The sequence below is a fragment of the Lactuca serriola genome, chromosome 7 (genome assembly GCF_051521515.1).
Source record: "Lactuca serriola cultivar US96UC23 chromosome 7, Lser_US96UC23_V15, whole genome shotgun sequence".
Taxonomy (NCBI): Eukaryota; Viridiplantae; Streptophyta; class Magnoliopsida; order Asterales; family Asteraceae; genus Lactuca; species Lactuca serriola.
The window spans coordinates 69862448-69887321 of NC_136414.1; the positions used below are offsets into that span (position 1 = coordinate 69862448).

Genomic DNA, 24874 nt, shown 5'->3' on the forward strand with positions numbered 1-24874 from the left:
AATAAGAGGTTGAATAAATAACAAAAGGTTGGTTGCATATTAAAAGGTTAAATATATAACAAAGGTTGGTTGTATATTAAAATGTGGAATATGTAAGAAAAGGTTGGTTATTAATAAAAGGTTGAACAAGTAAAGGCTATCTATGTATGAAATGTGATTGTTTACATGCTATGCGGTTGCTTATGTGGTATTTGGTTGATCATATATGTTATGTGGTAAAACTGTGGTTAAACATATATACATGTATGTGGTTAAATATGTGATTGAATAGTTATGATATGTAGTTGTTTTCTAATTGGTATTTGTCTATCATTTTATGATTCATTATAAAATGAATGATTGACCCATTTGGGGTTTGTATGTTTTATGTGCAACTTTATGAACTCACTCAGCAGGGGCTGACACTTGTATCTTTTCTCTTTTGTGTCTTATGATTGGTGCAGGTAGTTTAGAAGATTGGCCCTGGTGAGAGGGGTTCTTATGGGTAGTAAATTTATATTAACGATACCACCATTGGACACGTTTTTGATTATTTACTTTAAAGTACTTTTGATTACATTTTAAATGGTTTGGAATTATGTTTGAATTTTTGAAGTAACGTTGTGGTTTTGAAAATGTTTTGAATTAAAAACTAAGTCTTCCGCTAACGTATTCTGTTAAATAAATGTTTTAAAAAGAAAAAAAAATTATGGTGAAAATCGCGATGTTACAGGAGCATTGCGGCTGACTTCACTTGCAAGCTACGCACGTCGCGCTACACATGCTGATTTTCAGAATTTAGAAATTGTGTATCTCCTTCATACGAGCTCCAGTTTTGACTTTCTTTATATCCACAGAAAGCTCTCGACAAGATCTACAAATTCCCTTTACACTTCGTCGGCTAGTTTTGAATCCATTTGATTTACATAGGCTTAGCCTATTAAAGCCCGTATAAAATGCATATCTCTCACATCCAGTGTTCATTTTCAATGGTTTTTATATTTTAGGAATTCTATTGACTAGACGTTCAATTCTTGTTTAGATTGTTTTGGCAAAAAATCAACCAATCTAAAACTCGATTTATGTGCGCACAATGCTACACTGAAATCTTAGAAAAATCATAACTTATTCTATTGAAGTCAAATCGACGTTCCTTGTATGCACAAATTCGATTTTTCCTAATACTACGACATCCATTTAGATCACTAGGGCTAATAAGTAACCTATCTCCAGACTTAGCCTATTAAAGTGAAAAACCATCCTATTTACATAGACTTAGCCTGTTAAAGCCCCGTATAAAATGCATATCTCTCACATCCAGTGTTCATTTTCGATGGTTTTTATATTTTTGGAATTCTATTAACGAGACGTTCAGTTCTTGTTTAGATTGTTTTGGCCAAAAATAAACCAATCTAAAACTCGATTTCTGTGCGCACACTGCTACACTGAAATCTTAGAAAAAGTATAACTTCTTCTATTGAAGTCAGATTTGGACGTTTCTTGAATGCACAAATTCGCTTTTTCCTAATACTACAACTTCCGTTTAGATCACTAGGGCAAATAAGTAACCTATCTCTAACTCACTATTTACAACATATACTATAACTTGGTTAAGATTATTTAGCCTAAACAATCTCTTATTCAAAAGTCATTACTATGGATTATAATAACTTTATTTCCTAGCCTGAATTTACGAGTGTTACAATTTCCGATCAAATCATCCAGTTTGAAGAACTTGTGTAATCGACTTATAACTAGGTTATAGAAATCGCGAATACGCCTTGGCCCTCAAAAGACAACACTAGCGGTTAGGTGACCTTTATCTACTAGTGCATACTAGTGACGTGAACGTGCTATTCAAATTGGATTGCATAAATGTGAGTTTAATAAGGGGTGTTTTAATGGTTTTGTAATTATAGTTTAAAACACATTTTATATCGTGGTTATTGCATGAATCCAATACGACATTATATACTTTTATTTAAAATCACGTTTTATCAATGATCTTTTATAAAATCCATGTTTTATATAATCGATGGGATCAAAATCTAAATTCAATATCTAGTACTAAGTATGGACGTTTGAGCGCTAAATAACATTTATAAACCTTTTGATAAACTTTCTTTTATAAAATAACGTTTGGATTTTGATAAGTCTCTAAAATCTCAATTTTAAACTTATAGAATTTTAATTGTGAATTTTTTTTGTTATCTAGTTTAAACGATAAAACCCATTTTATTTTCAAAAACTTTTTACCATCTTATTTTAAAAGATAATTTTCATTAAAACCAAACTCTTTGTGATCATTTTTATGTTTAAAAGATTATCTAGCAATTTCAAAATCTAATTTTACAAACCATTTCTAGTGACATTTTCCGAGTCATCACAAAAATGTCAAGTCTATTATTAAGGGGCATAAAGGGACCAAAACCTATTGTAATGTATTCATGCTCCCACTTGCTTCAACATCTTCTATCAAGTTTATGAACTTTTGATCTTCAAAATGGTCACCATCTTCATTTTTATTACATTTTTATAAAAATAAACTATTTCTAAAACTAACATATTACTTATAAAAATTAAAAAAAAAACGAAAGTTATCTATTTAATTATTACATACCATATGAATAAATAAACATTACAACCATTTTAACATATCAACACAAACAACATCGCAAGAGGTCCAAGGCTAGTTTATGCACATCATACACACACACATACATACATACACACACACAACACACACACACACACATATATATATATATATATACACACACACACACTAAAAAATATATAAAACAACACTTTGTTTTTTAAGACAACTTTGGTGACAATGTAAACTTTTGTCACTAAAAAATAACAATTATAAAGTTGTCATATGAAATATGTATGTATTTTCTTACAAAAAGAAAACCATCTATGTTATACCAATTATTGAGTTTTATTCAAACAAAACTACAAGTTTAGCAATCGAAGCATTTAAGTTTTGAATAAACTTAAAACCATTTTAATCCACCAATGATCATTTTGCAATCATGGAAAGATTAAATCAACCATATAAAGGAAAAGATTGCAACCTTTGAAGTCTTTGATTCTCATGGGAGATGTAAATAGATGAAGTAATGCATGAAGGTCCAAAGTAGAAGCTCTCTAGAGGTATCCACCAAGAAAGAGTAAATCACTAAAACATGCTAGTCTGTACTTGAATTGTAACATCCGGATTCCTAGGTATCTCATTTTAAGTATTTATATTGAATATTAGAGAGGGACCCGGGGAGTAAGTGCTCAGACTCGTCGAGTGGGATCGCGCATGTGTTGGTCTGATTTAATGGAGGACTCGGCGAGTCCTTACGTGGACTCGGCGAGTCCACGTTGTTTAATGAAACCCTAATTTCTCGGGTTTGGGGCCTATTTAAGGACCCTTATAGCCACCATTTGCGGCTACCAGATCATTGAGAGAAACCCTTAGAGTGCCTGAGCGTTTGTGAGAGGGGAGAAGCCATTATTGGACCTTTGTGGGTTTGTTTTGCAAGAAGAAGTAAATTCCAGTAGAGGAGGCCAAGGAGGTTGCTTATTTGTGGATTGCAAGCAAAGGACATCATTCTTGAGGTAGCATATCGATCCTTTTTCTGTTTTGTTAAAGAATCCATGGATCTAGGGTTTTCTATACCCTTTATTGATTTCATTTGTTGGGAATATGGTCCCTTATCGTGTTTAGACATCAGATCTGGATTCATAGTGGTCCATAGAACCTATTCCATCTTTCTTTATGAGGAGTTATGGAAGAAATGGACTTAGGATGTTGTATTTGGGGCTAAATCATCAAGTAGTGTCATTTGCACGTTGCATGAGCATCAAGTTCGAACCTTTACATGATTATTGAGCTTTGGAAGATTAGATCTATGGATTAGAGGAACAAATTTGACCTCAGAAGGTCATTTGAGTGTGAGCATGGAACGAACTCGTCAAGTCCATGAGCGGACTCGACAAGTCGAGTCAGGGTTGCCCCTCGATTCATGACAGGTGTAACTTGTCGAGTGGAAGAAAGACTCGACAAGCCAAGAGAGTCTGAAAGGATTTAGAGGACATGCATGGACTCGCCGAGTCACCTTTGTGCACTCGACGAGTCGGGTCAAAGTTGACCGTTGACTTTCGTTGACTTTAGGGTTCTAGTCAAGACTGATACAGGAGAGTTCAGGGAAGGGTAGACTGGCCGTCTACCCAGTCTGTATAGATGAGATCATGGGGGAGTATTGACCGGGAATGTTATTTGAATAATAGGAGGAGGCTAGGTCGGGACGTTGAGCATGAGAGTTTATCCGACTTCATTGAGGTGAGTCTTCTCACTATGCCTTACCCGATGGGGTGATTATGTGTGACCGGAAGGTCTTATGTGTATGATGTAAATGTGATGTATGTTGTATATGTTATATGTTATGATATGAGTATGATGACATGGACCAGAAGGTCAACAGAGTCATGGGATGGAAATCCCCTGAGACACCTGGATCGGAAGATCCCATAGAGCCATGGCCTGGAAAGGCGTATGTGCTGTACGTGGTATTTTAGGGAACTCACTAAGCATTATTGCTTACTGTTTGCGTGTTATGTGTTTCAGGTACTAATGATGATCACGGGAAGGCGCCGACATGATCAGTACACACTTATGGTGGTGATGTTTTGAGATTCTGGGGATTTTGATTTGCACTTATGTTATGTAAAAACAATTGATACATTTTTTTGAGAATTGTGATTGGAGTATTTTTATTAAATTAAAATGAAAATTTGTTTTGAAATTTCACGGTGTTACAAGTTGGTATCAGAGCCTTGGTTTTAGGGATTCGGATTCACCTTCGGGTGTATTTGAACTCAAACTGAGGATTTGAGAAACATTTCAAAAAAAAAAAAGAAACAATTTTTCCAAAAAGTAAAAGAATTTGAGGAAAGCAGAAAGAAGCAGTGTGTACGATCAGGCAGCACCTGAACGGTGATTTCCTAAAATACCCTTACATTATGTGTTATAAGATATGATATGATATGTTATGCATGCTAGAGTAGGCTAGATATTCTTGTTAGGACTAGAGTGGCTTTATTTGTGATGCCTTAGCCTAATTGATTTCTGCTGCTAAGAGGTGCTTGAGAGCGAGTAGGTAGCAGTGAGGAGCTTATGAGAGGCTTACTGAAGGGTAGCCTATGCTAGCGAGCTGTAGAGTATTTGTGAGCTGGAATCCTAGGGAGGAGGACTTGGGGTGAATGTTGATGCGGTGTGGGCGGTAGTATTTGGCCCATACTACCGAAGACACCGGATCAGTGCGCAGCCCAAGTAAGAATCCTTAGGGTACTAGGGAGCAAGTAGGGTTAAGTTATCAAGTGAAAGTATACTCGATTGAGTCTCTAATATCTTTATGTTGTATTTCAAAGGCATCATGGTTGGGACATACCACAGACCGGGGACTAGCTGGGGGGTGCGAGCGATGAGGAGCCCCGCCAGATGATTCATGACGAGGTGGTTGCGGCCATCCAGGCCGAGATACCAGAGATGTTCGGGTCTATCAAGACCACACTGATTGAGACTTTTGATGAGCGGTACGCTGCTCTTACTGATGATGTTGTTGCCACGGCCACCGCAGCCGTAGCTACTGCCAGGCCACAGGGGGTGACTCGTTGCTGTATCGGGAGTTCAGCAACATGAAGCCACCAGAGTTTGATGGGACGCAGGATACGATTGTTGCGATGAGATGGATATCTGATATTGAGGGATGCTTCTACACATGTTCGTGTCCAGAGTATCTGAGGGTTCAGTTTGCACTAAACCAGCTTTGCTTGGGAGCGAAGGACTGGTGGAAATTTGTGACGACACATCTTACTTCTGCGGAGATCTTAGCGGTGACCTGGGAGAGGTTCACCACTATGTTCAGAGACGAGTAAGTTCCCCCGGTGAAAAGGGAACGGTTGGCCCAGGAGTTCTTGACCCTCAAGCAGGGTACTGAGTCAATGACTGTGATCACCAGGAAGTTTCATTAGAGGGTGATGTTCTACCCTTAGCACGTGTCATCTGAGCAGGCGCGCATGAGACGGTATCTGAGCATTCTGAGGAAGGAAATTCGGGATTTCGTATCGAACTCAACATACCAGACATTTGCTGAGCTTCCGTCAAATGCCTGGAAGAGGGAGATTGAGTTGGAGACTCAGGCCAGGGAGGAGGCCGAGTCTCAGGGGTTGGATAGGCGGCCGACACAATCTCAGCCGGCAGCCAAGCGGGCAAAGCCCGCCGATTCGAGATCTGGAGGCCAGAAGGGCCGCACTTGCGGAAAGTGCGGCAAGGGACACGATGGAGTTTGTCGGTCTGGTGCTTGCTATAAATGTGACAAGGAGGGGCATATAGCCAAGGACTGCCCCAAGGGATTCATGGGTTGCTTTCATTGCAACCGGACGGGCCATCGGAAGGCCGAGTGTCCGCAACTGTGGGGGTCAGCATAGGGAACACAACAGGGATCTGCCCCTGCTGTCGTACGCACTACTGAGGTTCGGCTAGTGAAGGCCGAGGCACCGAAGGCTCGTGGGAGAGCCTTCCAGTTGACAGCGTAGGAGGTCCACGCAGCGCCCGACGTCGTGGCTGGTATGGATTCTATTACTATTTATTTATAATGAGATCTTGTGTTTATATTATGATATGCGTAGGTACTTTCCTTGTGAATTGTGTACCTGCTTTGGTGTTGTTTGACTCGGGTGCGAGTCGGTCATTTGTTTCATTAGTGCTCTGTAGACACATCAGTATCCAGCGAGAGGCGATGAGTCAACCTCTACGAGTTTCTATAGCTAACGAGCGAGCAGTGTATGCCACGTACGTGATTCAAGGGTGTGTGCTTGAGATTTTCGGCGTTGGTTTTTCGATAGAACTGGTCCCGATTGCGATGAGGGACGTATGTGTCATCTTGGGCATGGATTGGTTGAGCCAATTTGGGGCTATGATAGACTGCGAGCAGCAGTTGGTGACGATTCGAGATCCTAGTAGGGGTGCTGACAGTCTATGGCGAGGGAACTCGAAGTGGGTCAGCGTTCTGTTCGGCTGCCAGAGCAAGGCAGAGTTTGCAGCAGAGCTGTAAGGGGTTCGTAGCTTATGTGATGGATACCCGGGAGGCCGCAGGAAGGCCAAGTTCAGTTGATGATGTTTCGATAGTGCGTGAGTTCCCGGATTTATTTCCCGAGGAGTTTTCGGTGTGCCTCCCGAGAGTCAGGTGGAGTTTCGCATTGATTTGGTTCCGGGGGCAGCACCTATCTCTAAGGCGCCTTATCGCCTTGCACCGCCAGAGATGCAGGAGTTATCCTCATAGCTTCAGGAGCTGTTGGGGAAATGGTTTATTCGACTGAGCAGCTCGCCTTGAGGAGCGCCGATCCTTTTTGTCAAGAAAAAGGATGGTTCGCACCGAATATGCGTTGATTATCGGGAATTGAACAAGTTAACAGTCAAGAACCGTTATCCGTTGCCGAGGATTGATGATTTGTTCGATCAGCTTCAGGAGGCATCTTGGTTTACCAAGATAGACTTGAGGTTTGGATATCACCAGATGAGGGTGCGTGTTGAGGATATCCAGAAGACGGCGTTCAGGATGCGATATTGGCACTATGAGTTTGTGGTGATGCCTTTTGGGCTCACCAATGTACCATCAGCGTTCATGGATCTCATGAATAGAGTATGTCGGCCGATGTTGGATCGATCGGTAATCGTGTTTATTGATGATATTCTAGTGTATTCTAAATCCCGAGAACAACATGAGGAGCATTTGAGGGAGATCCTCGGGGTATTGAGGTCGGAGAGGCTTTATTCCAAATTCTCCAAGTGTGATTTTTGGTTACGAGAGGTCTAATTCTTGGGGCATCTTGTTAATCAAAATGGGATATTGGTCGACCCGGCCAAGATTGAGGCGATGATGAGTTGGGAAGGGCCGAAGTCCGCCACGGAGATCAGGAGTTTTCAGGGGTTAGCCGGTTATTATCGGAGATTCATTCAGGATTTCTCCAAGATTGCAGTGCCACTCACTCGGTTGACCCGGAAGTGTGTTGCTTTTTCATAGGGTCCGGAGCAGCAGACCTCGTTTGAGACTCTTCGCAGGAAGTTGTGCGAAGCCCCTGTGTTATCCCTTCCAGAGGGAGTTGAGGATTTTGTGGTATACTGCGATGCATCGATATCAGGGTTGGGTGCAGTGCTCATGCAGAGGGGGCATGTGATAGCATATGCGTCGAGGCAGCTGAAGCCTCATGACGCTAGGTATCCCACTCACAATCTGGAGCTGGGAGCGGTAGTGTTCGCCCTCAAGATCCGGCGCCACTATTTGTACGGGGTTAGGTGTACCGTTTATACGGACCACAAGAGTTTGAAGTATTTTATGGATCAGCCCAACTTGAATATGCGGCAAAGGAGATGGCTAGATGTGGTGAATGATTACGATTGTGAGATCCTGTACCACCCAGACAAGGCGAATGTGGTAGCCGATGCCCTGAGTCGGAGGGCAAAGAGTGTTCCGATACGAGGTATGTGTAAGATAATGACCATGATGACTTAGGTGTTAGATACCATTCGTGAGGCCCAGGCAGAGGTTGTGAAACCGAAGAACCGCAAGAAGGAGCGAGTGATTGGGCTGGTATCTGAGTTTGTGACTGATAGCCGAGAGCTTATGACTTTTCATGGTCGGATATGGGTGCCGTTTATTGGCGGGGCACGCAGTGTTTTGATGGAGGAGGCGCATAGATCGCGATTCTCGATCCATCCCGGGGCCACTAAAATGTATTTGGATATGAAGAGAGACTATTGGTGGCCTTGTATGAAGAGAGATGTTGCGTGGGTTGTAGAGAGGTGCTTGACCTGTCGTCAGGTTAAGGCCGAGCACCAGCGTCCGCATGGCAAGTTGCAGCCACTTGAGGTTCCCCAGTGGAAGTGGGAAAAGATTTCTATGGATTTCATCACCAAACTGCCAAGAACCCCAAGGGGTGTCGATGCAATTTGGGTGATTGTGGATCGATTGATGAAAAGTGCTCACTTCCTTGCTATTAGGGAGAGTTCTTCCGCAGAGAAGTTGGCAGAAATATATGTGAAGGAAGTGGTGTCTCGGCATGGGGTGCCGATTTCGATTGTGTCAGATCGAGATGTACGTTTTACTTCCAGGTTCTGGAAGAAGTTTCTCATGAGGAGTTGGGTACGAGGTTGCATTTCAGCACTATTTATCACCCTCGGACCGACGGTCAGAGTGAGCGGACTATTCAGACACTTGAGGACATGCTTCGGGCATGTGTATTAGACTTCGGAGGAAGTTGGGACACGTATCTGCCTTTGGCTGAGTTTTCTATAACAACAGCCACGATTCAAGCATTGGTATGCCTCCCTTCGAGTTGTTGTATGGAAGTAGGTGTCGGACTCCCATTTGTTGGGGAGAGGTAGGACAGCGGGTGATGGGTAGTACGAAGATAGTACTCCAGATGACTGAGCAGATTCAGCAGGTCAGGCAGAGGTTGCTGATGGCCCAGAATTGCCAGAAGAGTTACGCTGATAGGCATCGCTCAGAGCTCGAGTTTTAGGTTGGTGATTTCGTTCTCCTGAAGGTATCACCTTGGAAAGGTGTGATTCGATTCAGGAAGAGAGGCAAGTTGGGACCTCGATATATCGGTCCATTCATGGTGACAGCTAGCGTGGGCTGACTAGCGTATCGTTTGGAGCTACCTGCCGAGCTGAGTCAGATTCATGATACCTTCCACGTGTCTCAGTTGAGGAAGTGTATTGCCGATGAGTCAACAGTGGTTCCATTGGAGGACATTCAGGTGGATGCGAGCCTGAACTATGTTGAGAGGCCGATCGCGATCCGAGATAGGAGAATCAAGGTTCTGAGGAACAAGGAGGTGTCCCTGGTTCAGGTCCAGTGGCAACATCGGAAGGGGTCCGAGCTGACTTGGGAGTCAGAGTTAGAGATGCGGGAGCAGTATCACAAATTGTTTCTAGAGCGAGACTTCGAGAGCGAAGTCTGATTCTATTGGGGAAGAATTGTAACATCCGAATTCCCACGTATCTCATTTTAAGTATTTATATTGAATATTAGAGAGGGACTTAGCGAGTAGGCGCTCAGACTAGCCGAGTGGGATCGCGCATGTGTTGGTCTGATTTAATAGAGGACTCAGCGAGTCCACGTTGTTTAATGAAAACCTAATTTCTCGGGTTTGGGGCCTATTTAAGGACCCTTATTGCCACCATTTTCAGCTACAAGACCATTGAGAGAAACCCTTATAGTGCCTGAGCGTTTGTGAGAGGGAAGAAGCCATTATTGGACCTTTGTGGGTTTGTTTTGCAAGAAGAAGTTGATTCCAGCTTAGAGGAGGCCAAGGAGGTTGCTTATTTGTGGATTGCAAGCAAAGGACATCATTCTTGAGGTAGCATATCGATCCTTTTTCTGTTTTGTTAAAGAATCCATGGATCTAGGGTTTTTTATACCCTTTATTGAGTTGAGTTGTTGGGAATATGGTCCCTTATCGTGTTTAGACATCAGATCTGGATCCATAGTGGTCCATAGAACCTATTCCATCTTGCTTTATGAGGAGTTATGGAAGAAATGGACTTAGGATGTTGTATTTGGGGCTAAATCATCAAGTAGTGTCATTTGGACGTTGCATGAGCATCAAGTTCGAACCTTTACGTGATTATTGAGCTTGGGAAGATTAGATCTATGGATTAGAGGAACATATCTGACCTCAGAAGGTCATTTGAGTGTAAGTATGGAACGAACTCGCCGAGTCCATGAGCGGACTTGATGAGTCGAGTCGGGGTTGCCCCTCGATTCGTGACAGGTGTAGCTTGTTGAGTGGAAGAAAGACTCGACGAGCCAAGAGAGTCTGAAAGGATTCAGAGGACCTGCATTGACTCATCGAGTCACCTTTGTGCACTCGACGAGTCGGGTCAAAGTTGACCGTTGACTTTAGGGTTCTAGTCAAGACTGATACAGGAGAGTTCAGGGAAGGGTAGACTGGCCTTCTACTCAGTCTGTATAGATGAGATCATGGGGGAGTATTGACCGGGAATGTTATTTGAATAATAGGAGGAGGCTAGGTCGGGACGTTGAGCACGAGAGTTTATCCGACTTCATTGAGGTGAGTCTTCTCACTATGCCTTACCCGATGGGGTGATTATGTGTGACCGGAAGGTCTTATGTGTATGATGTAAATGTGATGTATGTTGTATATGTTATATGTTATGATATGAGTATGATGACATGGACCAGAAGGTCAACAGAGTCATGGGATGGAAATCCCCTGAGACACCTGGATCGGAAGATCCCATAGAGCCATGGCCTGGAAAGGCGTATGTGCTGTACGTGGTATTTTAGGGAACTCACTAAGCATTATTGCTTACTGTTTGCGTGTTATGTGTTTCAGGTACCAGTGATGATCGCGGAAAGGCGCCGGCATGATCAGTACACACTTATGGTGGAGATGTTTTGAGATTCTGGGGGATTTTGATTTGCACTTATGTTATGTAAAAACAGTTGATACATGTTTTTGAGAATTGTGATTGGAGTATTTTTATTAAATTAAAATGAAAAATTGTTTTGAAATTTCACGGTGTTACATGTATTAAATTTCTTTTTAATCCTTTAAAGTTTATAACAAATAAACCTTAAAAGGATAAACAACTTAAACACCTTAATCTACACTACACCATGCAAGAGAGATAAGAGAAAAAGATCCAAGGAGTTCTCGATTTTGGGAGGAGAAAATAAAAAGTGATCAAAACTAGCAAGTTTTTGGTCTATACACTTCTTCATATACTTCTACTAATGCACCAAGTCAGAGCTAGTCATTAAATGAAAGTATGGAACCTTATGACAAGAATGGTATAAAGAAAAGGAAAGACAACACTCAAACTCCAACTCCTTATGGATTTCACAACTTTGGCAAGAAATTCAAGAAGCATGGAGTGTCTTTCACTTAATCTCATAACTAGGTAGTTACATGCCAACTAGATGATTACTTAAGGTGTCCATTTAATTTGTACATATATATATATATATATATATATATATATATATATATATATATATATATATATATATATATATATATATATACAAGGTTCTAAATGGCGTGAGGCGTGGCGTGGCGGCAAGACCAAGCCTCAACCTTAACGAGCCATGGCGAGCCACGGCGTTTTTCAAGGCGTGATGTAAGACGGCGATTTTGTATTAATTTAAAATTATATTACCACATAAATATAAATTTATATTAAATATAACTACTTTTTAGAAGTGTTAAATCAATAACTAATAACAAAAAGTTAACAAAAACCACAATACTTGTATCTCCGGTTTGAAAAGACATAACAAAGAGAAAAAAACTGTGTCTCAAACGAAAAAACACGCGCCATGGTGCGCCATATCACGTCTTGCCACGCGTTACGCCTAACAACAACGTTATGAAGTTTTTCGTAACGGCGAAGCCACGCCTCACGCCATGGCGCGCCTTTAAGAACACTGTATATATATATATATATATATATATATATATATATATATATATATATATATATATATATATATATATATATATACTCACACACATACAATATGAATATAACTAGTTTTTGTTATCTTTTAATATTATTCCCTAAAAACAATAATTCCAAAATACTTGTTAAATATTATTTTCATAAACTTATAATTCTTCAATTAAATACAACTGTTGATAATATTCATGAATAGCCATCTTGCTCTAATAAATAATTAACCAGTGGTAACTTGCTATAAATTGTGACCTTATATGCTCATATGTCATTAGCAAATATCATTTTATAATGACTCTTAGGCATAAAAATCATTCACATTTGCCTTGTTGAATAAGTATTGAACGCGTCTGGTGGATTTGAAAGACCAGACTTTGATTTTAATTGAATTGGTTGATTTGTTTTGATGACCAAACCACACTCACTCCTTGACACCATTGGTATCGATAATCTATAACCTCGATCTTTCTCTTAGAAGGAGTTCAACAATAGGACAATCAAACGGGTACCTATCAAGTGGCTAAACCTCGAGACCATTTATAGAGTCGGGAATGTTTTAATTTTCATCACCAAAAGGCGAATTGAAAGAGAATTAAGGGGCATAACTTTCATTAGTGAGGAGAACGATGTCATCCAGCCAGTTTATGTCATCAAGGATTACTGGTTGTTGTTACTCTTATTATCTGAATAGGGAGAAGATAGGTTTCTTATTATTTTCATCATCTTTATCTTCAACAATGATCTTGTTAAGGATTGACCTGTAGTGCTTAGTCTAACGTATGGCTCTTGAGCTCCTCCATCTTGTCAAGGATTGACATGTAGTTCTATTAGAAACAATTAAAAATGAGTTTTAGTTTTATTAGAAACTTCAATCTTCTTCAAGCTTTCACAAGTAAAAATGTCAAGTAGATAGGAACATAAAACACACTTGCACCAACATTTGAATGAGACAAAAAGTTTTAAGAGAGAAAAAAAAATATATTCTAAAACTTTTGAGATTTTAATAAGGGTCGGTGTTTGATGTTCAAAAAGAGAAATATTGTTCTTAATCTTTTGGACATCACTTAAATGTTTGTGGAAGTATTTGATATTCATGTACACTTGACATTCTCGTTTGTTGAAAACATAAAAAAGATTGAAATTTCAAGTGAATGTAATGTTCGAATGATATTAATTTCTATTTATTATAATTACGGTGGTTGTTAAGTCATATATTAATGTTTAGTTATTTTTTATCAAGATAAAAAATATATTTAAAAATAGATTTACAACATAAAATTTTATAATATGAAAATTTATAAATTAATAGATTTTTTTTAATAAAATTAAAGTGAAAAATTAACACGGTAACAAAATATGAGGTAACAAAATTTTATTTTTACTTAGTCACTTTGTTTTTTAAATGTATATTTTACTAGAGAATTTAGTTTCGATATTCAAAAAATTTCTTTATAACTTGATAATAATATTTTTTAAGTATAAAAAATAAATTAGCCAATAGAAGAAAAAAAAAATGGAAAGTTTATTACGACAAGTCACTTTCTTCTTTTTAACAACAAAAAGTTGTATATTATCAAGAATCTAAAAGGTTGTTAGAAAGATTCCAAAAACCCTAAACTTTTTAAGTTGGCCGACATATGTATATGTCATGTGTTAGTCATAGATGAATTGTTAGAAAAAGGTATCAATCATAGAACAATTCTTAACTCAAAGGATAGAAATATATGAATGTACCCCTAACTAATTTTAATATATTTTTAAGCACGATTGATAAAATCAAAGACCAAACCACTCAAAAATTGTCATTCAAGATTATCTTGAAAGATAATAACATCGCTATAATTAATGATATTTCGATTCATTTAATATATATTAACTAATACAATTTAAATTATATATTTTTTAAACGTAATCTAGATATTTTATATGCATCTTGTTGAGGAAAACGTTGACTTTTTTTCTCAAACTATTATACAAGAAAAGGCATATACACAGTTAACCAAGATGACATCTGTTTCATCACTTCTTCACTTCAAGAACTCTCAACCAACAAATTCATAACAAATTCCTGAATCATTTAAAACTCTCTCTCTCTCTCTCTCTCTCTCTCTCTCTCTCTCTCTCTCTCTCTCTCAGACACACACACACACACAGAGATACACGAGAGTTCTTGAGGTTTGTGCGAAAATGGCAGGAGGGTCTTTCGCACCAGGAGGAGTAGCGAAGGCGAGAGCAGATGAATATGAAGGGAAGGTGACGACTTACGTCATCGTTGCTTGCATTGTTGCTGCTGTTGGAGGCTCGATTTTTGGCTATGATATTGGAATCTCAGGTAACATAATCTTCTTTAATTCTTCTCAGACTTCCAACTACAAATTCAGCCCCAAATATGAATCGAAAAAAAACATAAGGAGATTGATGAGTTTGAGGTTCAATTTGTCCATTCGTTCATATAGATGTGTTTGGTATGAATAACTATTGAAAAAAAAAAATAAATAAATAAATAAATCCCAGTATTATTTATGTGATTTTTAATGATATAGTTATTTTTAATTTTCTGTTATTTATTTTTTTTTTTTTTATAAAGATAATACCAAAGTAATATCACCCATTTCCAAAAAAATCTGCAATAGATCGATTACCAATTGCTATATTGTTTTCTAAAATGGTCATAGCCAAGTAGCTAGCCTCTAAAGAAAATTTGGTAGAAAAGTAATTCTCAATATATTATTTTATTCGGTAATATGTGAATTTACTTTGCAACGTTTATTGCAATATAAGACTGTATTTCGTAATATATTATTTTTAATAGTTAAAAAAATAAAGTTTGTTCTTGGTTAATGGGAATTTTGCAATTCTAATGCAAAATTGTTAGTCATTTGTGTAAATAGTCACAAAAATTGGTCATTTTGTTAAATTTATGTCTTTATCTATATATCTATAACAAAGCAAGTAATTTTCCTTGAAGCTGTATTTGAAATTTTTATTTTTCACTTTCCAATCTAATATAATTATTGAATAAATTTTAATATCTATTAAAATGTATTTTTTGTCATATTAATATCATATCAATGGTAGACATAAGACCTTTTGAATTATCATCAAATATGAATCGAAAACAAAACATAAGGAGATTGATGAGTACTTGTAGCTGTCTGTTTTGCTAAGTTCTGGTCCACAATTTGTGCTTCAATTTGTCCATTCATTCATAGAGATGTGTTTGGTATGAACAAACTATTGAAAAAATTAAAATTTACAAAAAAATAAAATAAAAAACAAAATAATAATAATAATAATAATAATAATAATAATAATAAAATCCTAGTATTATTTATGTGATTTTTAATGATATAGTTCTTTTTAATTTTCTAGAATTTATTTTAATTTTTTTATAAAAATAATAACAAAATAATATCACCCATTTCCAGAAAAAATGTGCAGTGGATCAATTGCCAATTGACAATTGCTATACTGTTTTCTAGAATGGTCATAGCCACAAATAGCCTTTAAAGAAAACTTGTTAGAAAAATCATATATTTCTCAATATATTATTTTATCCCGAAATATGTGAATGTACTTTGCAACGTTTATTGCAATATAAGACTGTATTTCGTAATATATTATTTTTAAATAGTTAAAAAAAAAATTAAAGATTTTTCTTGGGTAGCGAGAATTTTGCCCGTTTGAAAAAAAAAAAAAAAAAAAAAAAAAAAAAAAAAAAAAAAAAAAAAAACTCTTAATTGTTTTTTGAAGAAAAAAAATTCCCTTACTTAAAGACTGATTTTTGCAAACAAACATTTTCTTCTATTTCCTAATGGAACCATAACTCTCCATATCAACACTAACACGTATATGAAATGGTCTTCTTTATAATGAGTTTTTTTTTTTTTTTTTTTTTTTTTTTTTTTTTTTTTTTTTTTTTTTTTTTTTTGAAGAAGAAGAAGAAGTTGTGTCCTCGAAGTTCTAGCAAGTAGTTAAAATTGAAGTGTAGGGATGATTTCAATGTTTATTTATAAAACATGAAACAATTTTGTGTATTTTTTGTTTAGGCTACAAAATAAATAGCAGTTTTTTATTGATTCGTTTAGTAAAGACTTCTTCTTTTATTTTTCATATTACCGCAATGATTTTAAAAATAAAAATAATCTTTCAAAGTTACAATTGTTGAATACGACGGTTTGTGTTGCCATATGCTTTTTATATAAATATTTGCCTAAATAACCGTTTTTGAAATATTTCATCTATGAATAATAAATAGAGACATAGGCGTTTGTGGTTGCTCTAAGTGGAAATCGGTTATATGGTATTAGATTTGGGTTAAGGTGAATTAAAAATAATGGAGAATGCCAATGGAGTCAGTATTTTCATATCTTTTTTTCTAATTCTTCATTTTCAAATTTCTTCTTTATGACTTTACAGAAAGTATAAATAGGATGTGTGGTTGTGTGTAGGTTAAAATTCAATTTGTTATTATTATAACTACGTAATTTTATTCTTATTTTATTCTTGCACAACGCAATTCATCTAGTTGTTTATATACCTCTTAGGTCTTTTTATAATTTATTCTAGAACTCAAAAATATTATAACTTATTTGGGGTTGAATGAGCTTTTACTATTTTTAAGCTTTTATTTTTGTAAATAAAATCTGATTACATATAATTTAAATATTGTATGGAATCTAGTTATACGATTATATATTGTATCTACATAAAGAAAATTTAATTCATTAATCCACACTAACCAAACATCATCATTCCATTTTGTCTCCTTTCTTATTTCATCACCCATTCATTTCATTCCTTCGTTATTCTATTCTTTCTTGTCTTTAACTAGGAGGAGTGACATCCATGGATGGATTCCTTAAAAAATTCTTTCCATCTGTCTATGAAAAGAAGTCACATTCCCATGAAAGCAACTATTGTAAGTTCAATGATCAAGGCCTTGCAGCCTTCACATCATCACTATACTTGGCTGGCCTAGTTGCAACACTATTTGCATCTCCTGTCACGCGTAATTATGGCCGTCGGATCAGTATCATTTGTGGCGGAATCAGTTTTCTGGTGGGCGCAATACTCAATGCCGCCTCGGTCAACTTTGGAATGCTTCTTTCCGGTCGAATCATGCTTGGGATTGGAATCGGCTTCGGTAATCAGGTACTTTGCTCAACCCATCAATGTATTTTTGTTGTTAACACTGCATTTGTTACACAGGACATGATTACAAACTAGGAAAATAAATGGGATAAAGTAATATGGTAAATCTTGAATTTTATTTGAGAAAATTGTTGGAAATGTGTAGCCTCAAACTTGTAAAGCATACTTTCTTTTTTACCCTTAATAGCAACATACTTATGTCTGTATACCTATAGCATCGGCGTTGCTTTCATTTTACCTATAACTATAACATGTAAAATGAAATTTGTAAGCATTTTGCACGATTCAAGCTATAAATTGCTATTATATGTAGAAAAATAAGTACATTTCTGTTAATGGTAAAAAGTAAAGTACACAACATTGCTCCTACTTGTAACAAGAGTAAAGTAATTTGCTATTTATTGCAAACTATCCATTTGATTATCATTTTATAACTAGTGACATTTAAAGTGTATAAAAAGAAAAATAAAACAAGAAATGCACAATATGCATGTCATACATTCCTTTCTTGATGTGACTCTTGTGTAGTTCTTGTTTTCCATTCTAAAATTCTTCTAAAATGATAGATCATCCAATTATGGGGTTCATTTAGGTTTGTCCCAAAATATGCAAAAATATAACATACTCTCATAGTATAGGTTCCTTGTTTTACCAAATATCGGCAATCATACATTCCTTTCTTGATATGACTCTTTTGTAGTTCTTGCTTTTCATTCTAAAATTCTTCTAAAATGATAGATCATCCAATTATGGGGTTCATTTAGGTTTGTCCCAAAATATGCAATATAACATACTCTCATAGTATAGGTTCCTTTTTTTTACCAAATATCTTCAATCATACATTCATTTCTTGATACGATTCTTTTGTAGTTCTTGCTTTTCATTCGAAAATTCTTCTAAAATGATAGATCATCAAATTATGGGGTTCATTTAGGTTTGTCCCAAAATATACAATATAACATACTCTCATAGTATAGGTTCCTTTTCTGATCAAATATCTTCAATCAAACAATTTAGGGTTTATATTATCTTTTTGGACCAAAATAGATCATTAGTCCAAACATCTTATGAATTATGATACATTTAACATGAATTTGGGTTTTCAAATTTTGATTCTTAGGCTTTGAATGTATTGTGTTTGTTGTACTAACATCAATCCAATTCCAATGTATGCCAAACATAATACAATATCTTCAATCTCCTTTCTTCTTGAAGGCAATACCACTTTATTTATCAGAAATGGCACCAACCCATTTAAGAGGAGGCTTAAACATGATGTTCCAATTAGCAACAACTCTCGGAATCTTCTCAGCAAACATGATAAATTACGGAACAAGTAAGCTCGATCAATGGGGGTGGCGGCTCTCTCTCGGCCTAGCGGCAGTCCCGGCGCTTCTAATGACAATCGGTGGCGTTCTTCTCCCGGAGACACCCAATAGCTTAATCGAACAAGGGTCAAAAGAAAAAGGGAGAAAAGTTTTAGAACGAATTCGAGGTACACAAAACGTGGAGGCTGAGTTTGAAGACATGGTTGACGCGAGCGAGTTGGCTAACTCAGTGAAACATCCTTTTAGGAATATCTTGAAGAAGAGGAATCGACCTCAATTGGTTATGGCGATTTGTATGCCGATGTTTCAGATCCTTACCGGGATAAATTCGATCTTGTTTTATGCTCCGGTGTTGTTTCAGAGTATGGGTTTTAAAGGGAATGCTTCTCTTTATTCTTCTGCGTTGACTGGAGCTGTTCTTGCTCTTTCTACGTTGGTATCCATCGCGACTGTTGATAGATTGGGTCGAAGAGTTTTGCTCATTGGTGGAGGCATACAAATGATCGTTTGTCAGGTAACTTTTTTTTTTTTTTTTTTGGGTAAATGCAAAAAAATAACAATTATTTTTCAACTAATTGTTTGTTATAGTATCTTATTTTCATTTTTTTTTCTTATTATAACCATATATTTTGAAATCTATATTGTTATAGCAATATCATTTACTCATTCATATATATAAAAGAATTATGACTTGTATAATTGTATAGATTTTTTAAAAGATAATGTCATGAGAAAGAAGAAAAAATTGAAAGTGTGAAGCTATAATTGTGTAGATTTTTCAAAGTATAGAATTTAACAAATATCTTAGACAATGATGCATTGTTGAAAAAATGAAAGAAAATTTGGAAAAAGTTAGAAAGCCTCATTTGTCCATTTTGACCATTTTTCGGGTAAGTTCTAATTATTTTTATAATCTAAACTCTGATCTAATTTTTGTTTTTCCCGTTTTACCCGGTTTACAGTTTACAAGTTGCCGTAGTTAAACAAATTTAGGTCTTTTTTGAACAAGTGGTTAAAATATTGGGTCTTTTATGCAAATAAGCATAACAGATACAATTGTTTAATCATTTCTTTAGAAAATAAGTTGAAAACGATTTATATTTTCTTCAATCTTGTTTATGAAACAGGTCATTGTAGGCATAATATTAGGGCTTAAATTTGGCAACAATCAACAACTCTCAGAGGGTTATTCAATTGCGGTAGTGATTGTAATTTGTCTGTTTGTGGCGGCCTTCGGGTGGTCGTGGGGCCCACTTGGTTGGACAGTGCCAAGTGAAATATTCCCGTTAGAAACACGGTCAGCCGGTCAAAGCATCACAGTTGCAGTCAACCTCTTCTTCACTTTCATCATAGCACAATCTTTCCTCTCACTCCTTTGTGGTTTAAAATTTGGACTATTTTTGTTTTTTGCTGGATGGATTACTATTATGACAATTTTTGTATATATCTTTCTACCGGAAACGAAAGGAGTTCCCATTGAAGAAATGATGTTGTTATGGCAAAGACATTGGTTTTGGAAGAAAATAATATCAGAAGATTTGGGGGAAGATGAGAGTTTTGAAAGGCAAAAGAATTCATTAGTGTTGCCTCGGCAAGCTCCTTGATGGCTAACGATTATTATGTAATAGTTTGATATAAATCAATGTACAGAAAAGATACAACAAACTTTTCTCATTTTGTTGAGGGGTAAATGCAAGAAGTAGCAACATGCTTTCACCGATTTATTTATTATAACATTATATTTTTATTTTTTATTACATCATTATACTTTAAAAATCTAACTATAGCAATGTCGTCTAAATACAAAACAATATTCACTGTGAAAATTGGGTTAGATTTTTCATAATATAGTTTTCTAAAAAGAAAATATTTAAAGTACAATATGCCTCGGTAAGAAAAAAATGAAGGTAAATTGTTATAGTAGTAAAAAATGAAAAAAAAATGCTATAATACTCAAATAAATGAAAGTATATTGCTATTCTTGCATTTTGACTTTTTATCTATTTAATTTCTTAACTTTTTTTCCTCCAATAATATTTCATTACATTTTTAACCAATTAAAAAAATGGTTTACCGGTTTTCATTAGTATTGCCTTAACAAGCTCCTTGATGGTTCATGATTATTATGCAATAGTCTGATATATAACTCAATGTATAGAAAAGACGCAACATGCTTATATCATTTTACTGAGGGGTAAATGCAAGAAGTAGAAACGTACTTTCACAAATTTGTTTATTATAATATTTTACTTTCATTTCTTTATACTACAACATTATACTTTAAAAAAAATACATCTAACAATTGCAATGTCTTCCAGATACAAAACAATATCCATTGCAATAACTGGGTTAATTTTTTCAAATTATAAATTCCTAAATATGAGATACTGGAAATACATTATGCATTGATAAGAAAAAATGAAGGTACAATGTTATAATACTAAAAATGGAAAAAGGATGCTATAAAACTCAAATAAATAAAAGTATATTGTTATTTCTTGCTTTTTAGCTTTTTTTTATCTATTTAATTTCTTAACTTTTTTCATTATATTATGTCATTACTTTTTTAACCGGTCAAAAACAAAATATTGTTAACCGGTTTCGATATATGATAGAACACATAAATGCCCTGCATACTCAGCAGATGGGCTTTTTGGGCTTGTTGATCTCGTTTTAGGCCATATCTTGGGTTTGTAAGTTTGGGCCTTGTTGGGCCATCAGACTTCTGTTTTGGACTTTGGACTAGCATGTTGGGCTTCCTTGAATTTAGGCTCATGATGGGTCTTGGGACCAATTTGGAAGATTGGCCATAATTTGGGCCTTGGTTGCCTTTTAGGATTTGGGCCTTTTGAGTAGTTGAATTGGGCCTTGGCCTTGGACCAAGTTAGATAAAGGGTAAAAAGGTCTTTTACCCTAGTTATGGGCTAAGTAGCTTAGACTCTTAGTTATGGGTCGGAATCCAATTATTAATTGGATGCTATTTTGATAATGATAGCACGGGGAGTTCCGGACCAGCAGTCAGAGATTCATTTGAGTGATTCTACTGCTAGAGGTGAGTTTTCTCATTGTGTTTAGCGGGTCGAAGGCATAAATGTTGGCCTATGGCTTATTATGTTAGGATGCTAGATGTATGTGTGACTCTTGCATGTGTTATGTGCGTGTATGCTTATCGGGCAAGGCCTGATGTTGGGTGGGTCCTTATGACTATCCTGTATATTATTATCTTTGTGATTATCGTATGTGTTGGTATAATTATATGTTTATATGTATATCGGGTGGGGCATGATGCCAGGTGGGGCCTGATGACTGACAGATCTGTATATCAAGCGGGGCCCGATGCCGGGCGGGGCCCACTATGTGTTTATTATGTATGGTATGTGGTATTTTGGGGAACTCACTAAGTTTTGTGCTTATGTTTTTAATTTTATGTTTCAGGTACTTCTGGTTCGAAAGGGAAGAGCCCAGGATAATTGCAATGCACACACCACCTTGTTCCGTATTTTTGTGATTACTCTGATGTTTCATGATGTATTTCATACACTTTGTTCTATCTTGGTTTTATGATGATGTTTGGATTACAATTTTATTAATTTAAAAATGAAATTTTTGGTCTTAATTTTTGGAACGTTACAAGTTGGTATCTAAGCCTTAGTTTGAGGGATTCAGACGTACTCTCGGGTATGTCTGAACTCAAACTGAGGGTTTGGTAAAAAAAATTCAAGAAGAAATGTTTTATAAAATGAGTTTCTAATAAAAGAAAAGGGTGTGGTGCATGCAATCGACCGAGCTTAAGTAAGTTTTCCCAAAATACCCATACGTGATTTATGATATGCTTTGATTGATGAATATGTGAATCGCATGGTAGTTAGGGCTAAGGATATGCTCAGGATTTGCATGATAGAGTTCTAGGAGAGATCCTTTTATGCATACTATATTAGCTTGTAGACTTGCATGCTGGTACTAATTAGTCGGTGATAGGATGACATGATTAGGTTATGCTTGATTCCGATTACTCGATGCTCGAATGTTGCTTGCTTTGTGCTTTTTAGGAGTTCTCACTAACATCAGCTAACTAGTAAGCAAATATGTTAAGTTACATATTGTGGAAACAAAATGATTTTAGAAGGTTAAGTTTTAACTCTTTTACGCAACTATTGTTTAAGTCCAACTGTTGTAGTGTGAGACCTTTCACTCGAAGAATTTTCCGGTGTCAGTGATATGTAATTGTATTCATGAGTTAGTTAAAGGGTTTCGGTAGGAGTTCCTTCTACAACTGATGGCAGAGAGTGGTGTAGTGGTTGTCCCAGGAAAACCTAGGAAGAGATTTAGTGCTAGGAGCCTTGTTTTGTGGAGATTATTTGTGTGGGTAAGGACTAAGGAGTGACTTGGAGAAATCGAAGCGATCCTTGAGGAAAGTATGGATAGATTTGGAAGGTAGTATAGGCCCGTACTACTGGAAGCAGAGGATATGTACTCGAGTCAAGGAGAACTGCAACGAAACCAGGGAGCTTGTAAAGTACGAGACTCCTTGATATATATATATATATATATATATATATATATATATATATATATATATATATATATATATATATATATATATTGATGCGTATTCTGATGGTTTATATGGTCTATTTTCAGTATGGTGACTCTTCGAGGCAGACCGGTTGGTGGTTCTGGTGCTGGTGAGGGCTCGGGCTCAGGTTCTGGAGCTGGGCAGTTGGATGATCAAATACGGGAGTTCATTTCTTTTGAGATTACCCGCAACATACTTGAGTAGACTCCTGTGATCTTTCGTAAGATCAAGGAAGGTATCATGGAGGTGTTGGAGGAGCGTTTGGGCTCTTTCTGTTCTGATATAGTGGCTTTGATTAGGAAACATTTACTGACCTTCAGGGAGTTCTGAGCATGTGGGGCTCCGGATTACTACAGAGAGAAGGACCCGATTGTGAGCGGTCGTTGGTTAGCGGATGTCGCTGACGCCTTCCGCACCAGCAGTTGTCCCAATGGGGTAAATGTCAGACTTGCTTCCTGTCTTCTGAAAGACAGAGCTTGAGATTGGTGGGAGGAGGTTAGGTGCTTCGTTGGTGATGAGGTTATTGATTTGATGACATGGGATGGTTTTACAACCAAATTCCGAGTTAAGTTCGCGCTAGTAATTGAGGTGCAACAGCTGGCGAGGGAGTTTTAGGACCTTCTTCAGACTATTAAGACGGTGGGGGAGATCACCATGATGTTCTGTGAGAGGGCGCCATTGGTTCCACAGTATGTGGCAGATGAGGAGATGAAAAAGGCGAGGTACCATGAGATGCCAAGGAGTGACATTTGGCAGTTTGTGAGCCGATCCAGTTGCAGGACACAGGAGGATATGATTGTGAAAGCTAGGGAGAGGGAGATTGATCTTGAGATGGAGAGTAAGAGGAAGCCAGATCAGGCTCAAGTTTCAAGGGGTTCGGGCAAGAGGCCCAAGGTATTTGATTCCAAATCGAGAGGCCAGCAAGGCTGGAGCCGTTGTGGCTAGTGCGAGAAGACGCATGATGGGGTGTGCAGGGTGGGTGGTTCTGGTTGCTTCAAGTGCGAATGGATGGGTCATATTAGCAGGGATTATACTGTTACTACCACCACCAACCTAGATTTTGATTTGATATGCTTCCATTACAATAAGAGGGGCCACAAGAAGGCCCATTGTACGAGTTTGACTGTAGCAGGACCGGTGGTAGCACCCGCTCCCGCGACTCTATAAATCACTGATGGCCGCAGGGGCAAGGCGGATGCACCTGTAGTGAGGAGCAGGGCTTTTTAGCTGACAGCCGAGGAGGCTCACGCGACACTTAATGTGGTGACGGGTATGTATCTTTTCCTTATCTCTTTA

General features: G+C 37.0%; 1 protein-coding gene across 1 annotated transcript; it reads left to right on the forward strand.

The window, feature by feature from the left end:
- Positions 1–14465: 14465 nt before the first annotated feature.
- Positions 14466–20726, forward strand: STP7 (sugar transporter protein 7). Its single transcript, XM_079008730.1, has 4 exons — positions 14466–14852; positions 17355–17674; positions 18890–19516; positions 20130–20726. Exons 1-4 carry the CDS (start codon positions 14708–14710, stop codon positions 20604–20606), a joined length of 1569 nt encoding a protein of 522 aa, XP_078864856.1. The 5' UTR covers positions 14466–14707; the 3' UTR covers positions 20607–20726.
- Positions 20727–24874: the final 4148 nt, after the last annotated feature.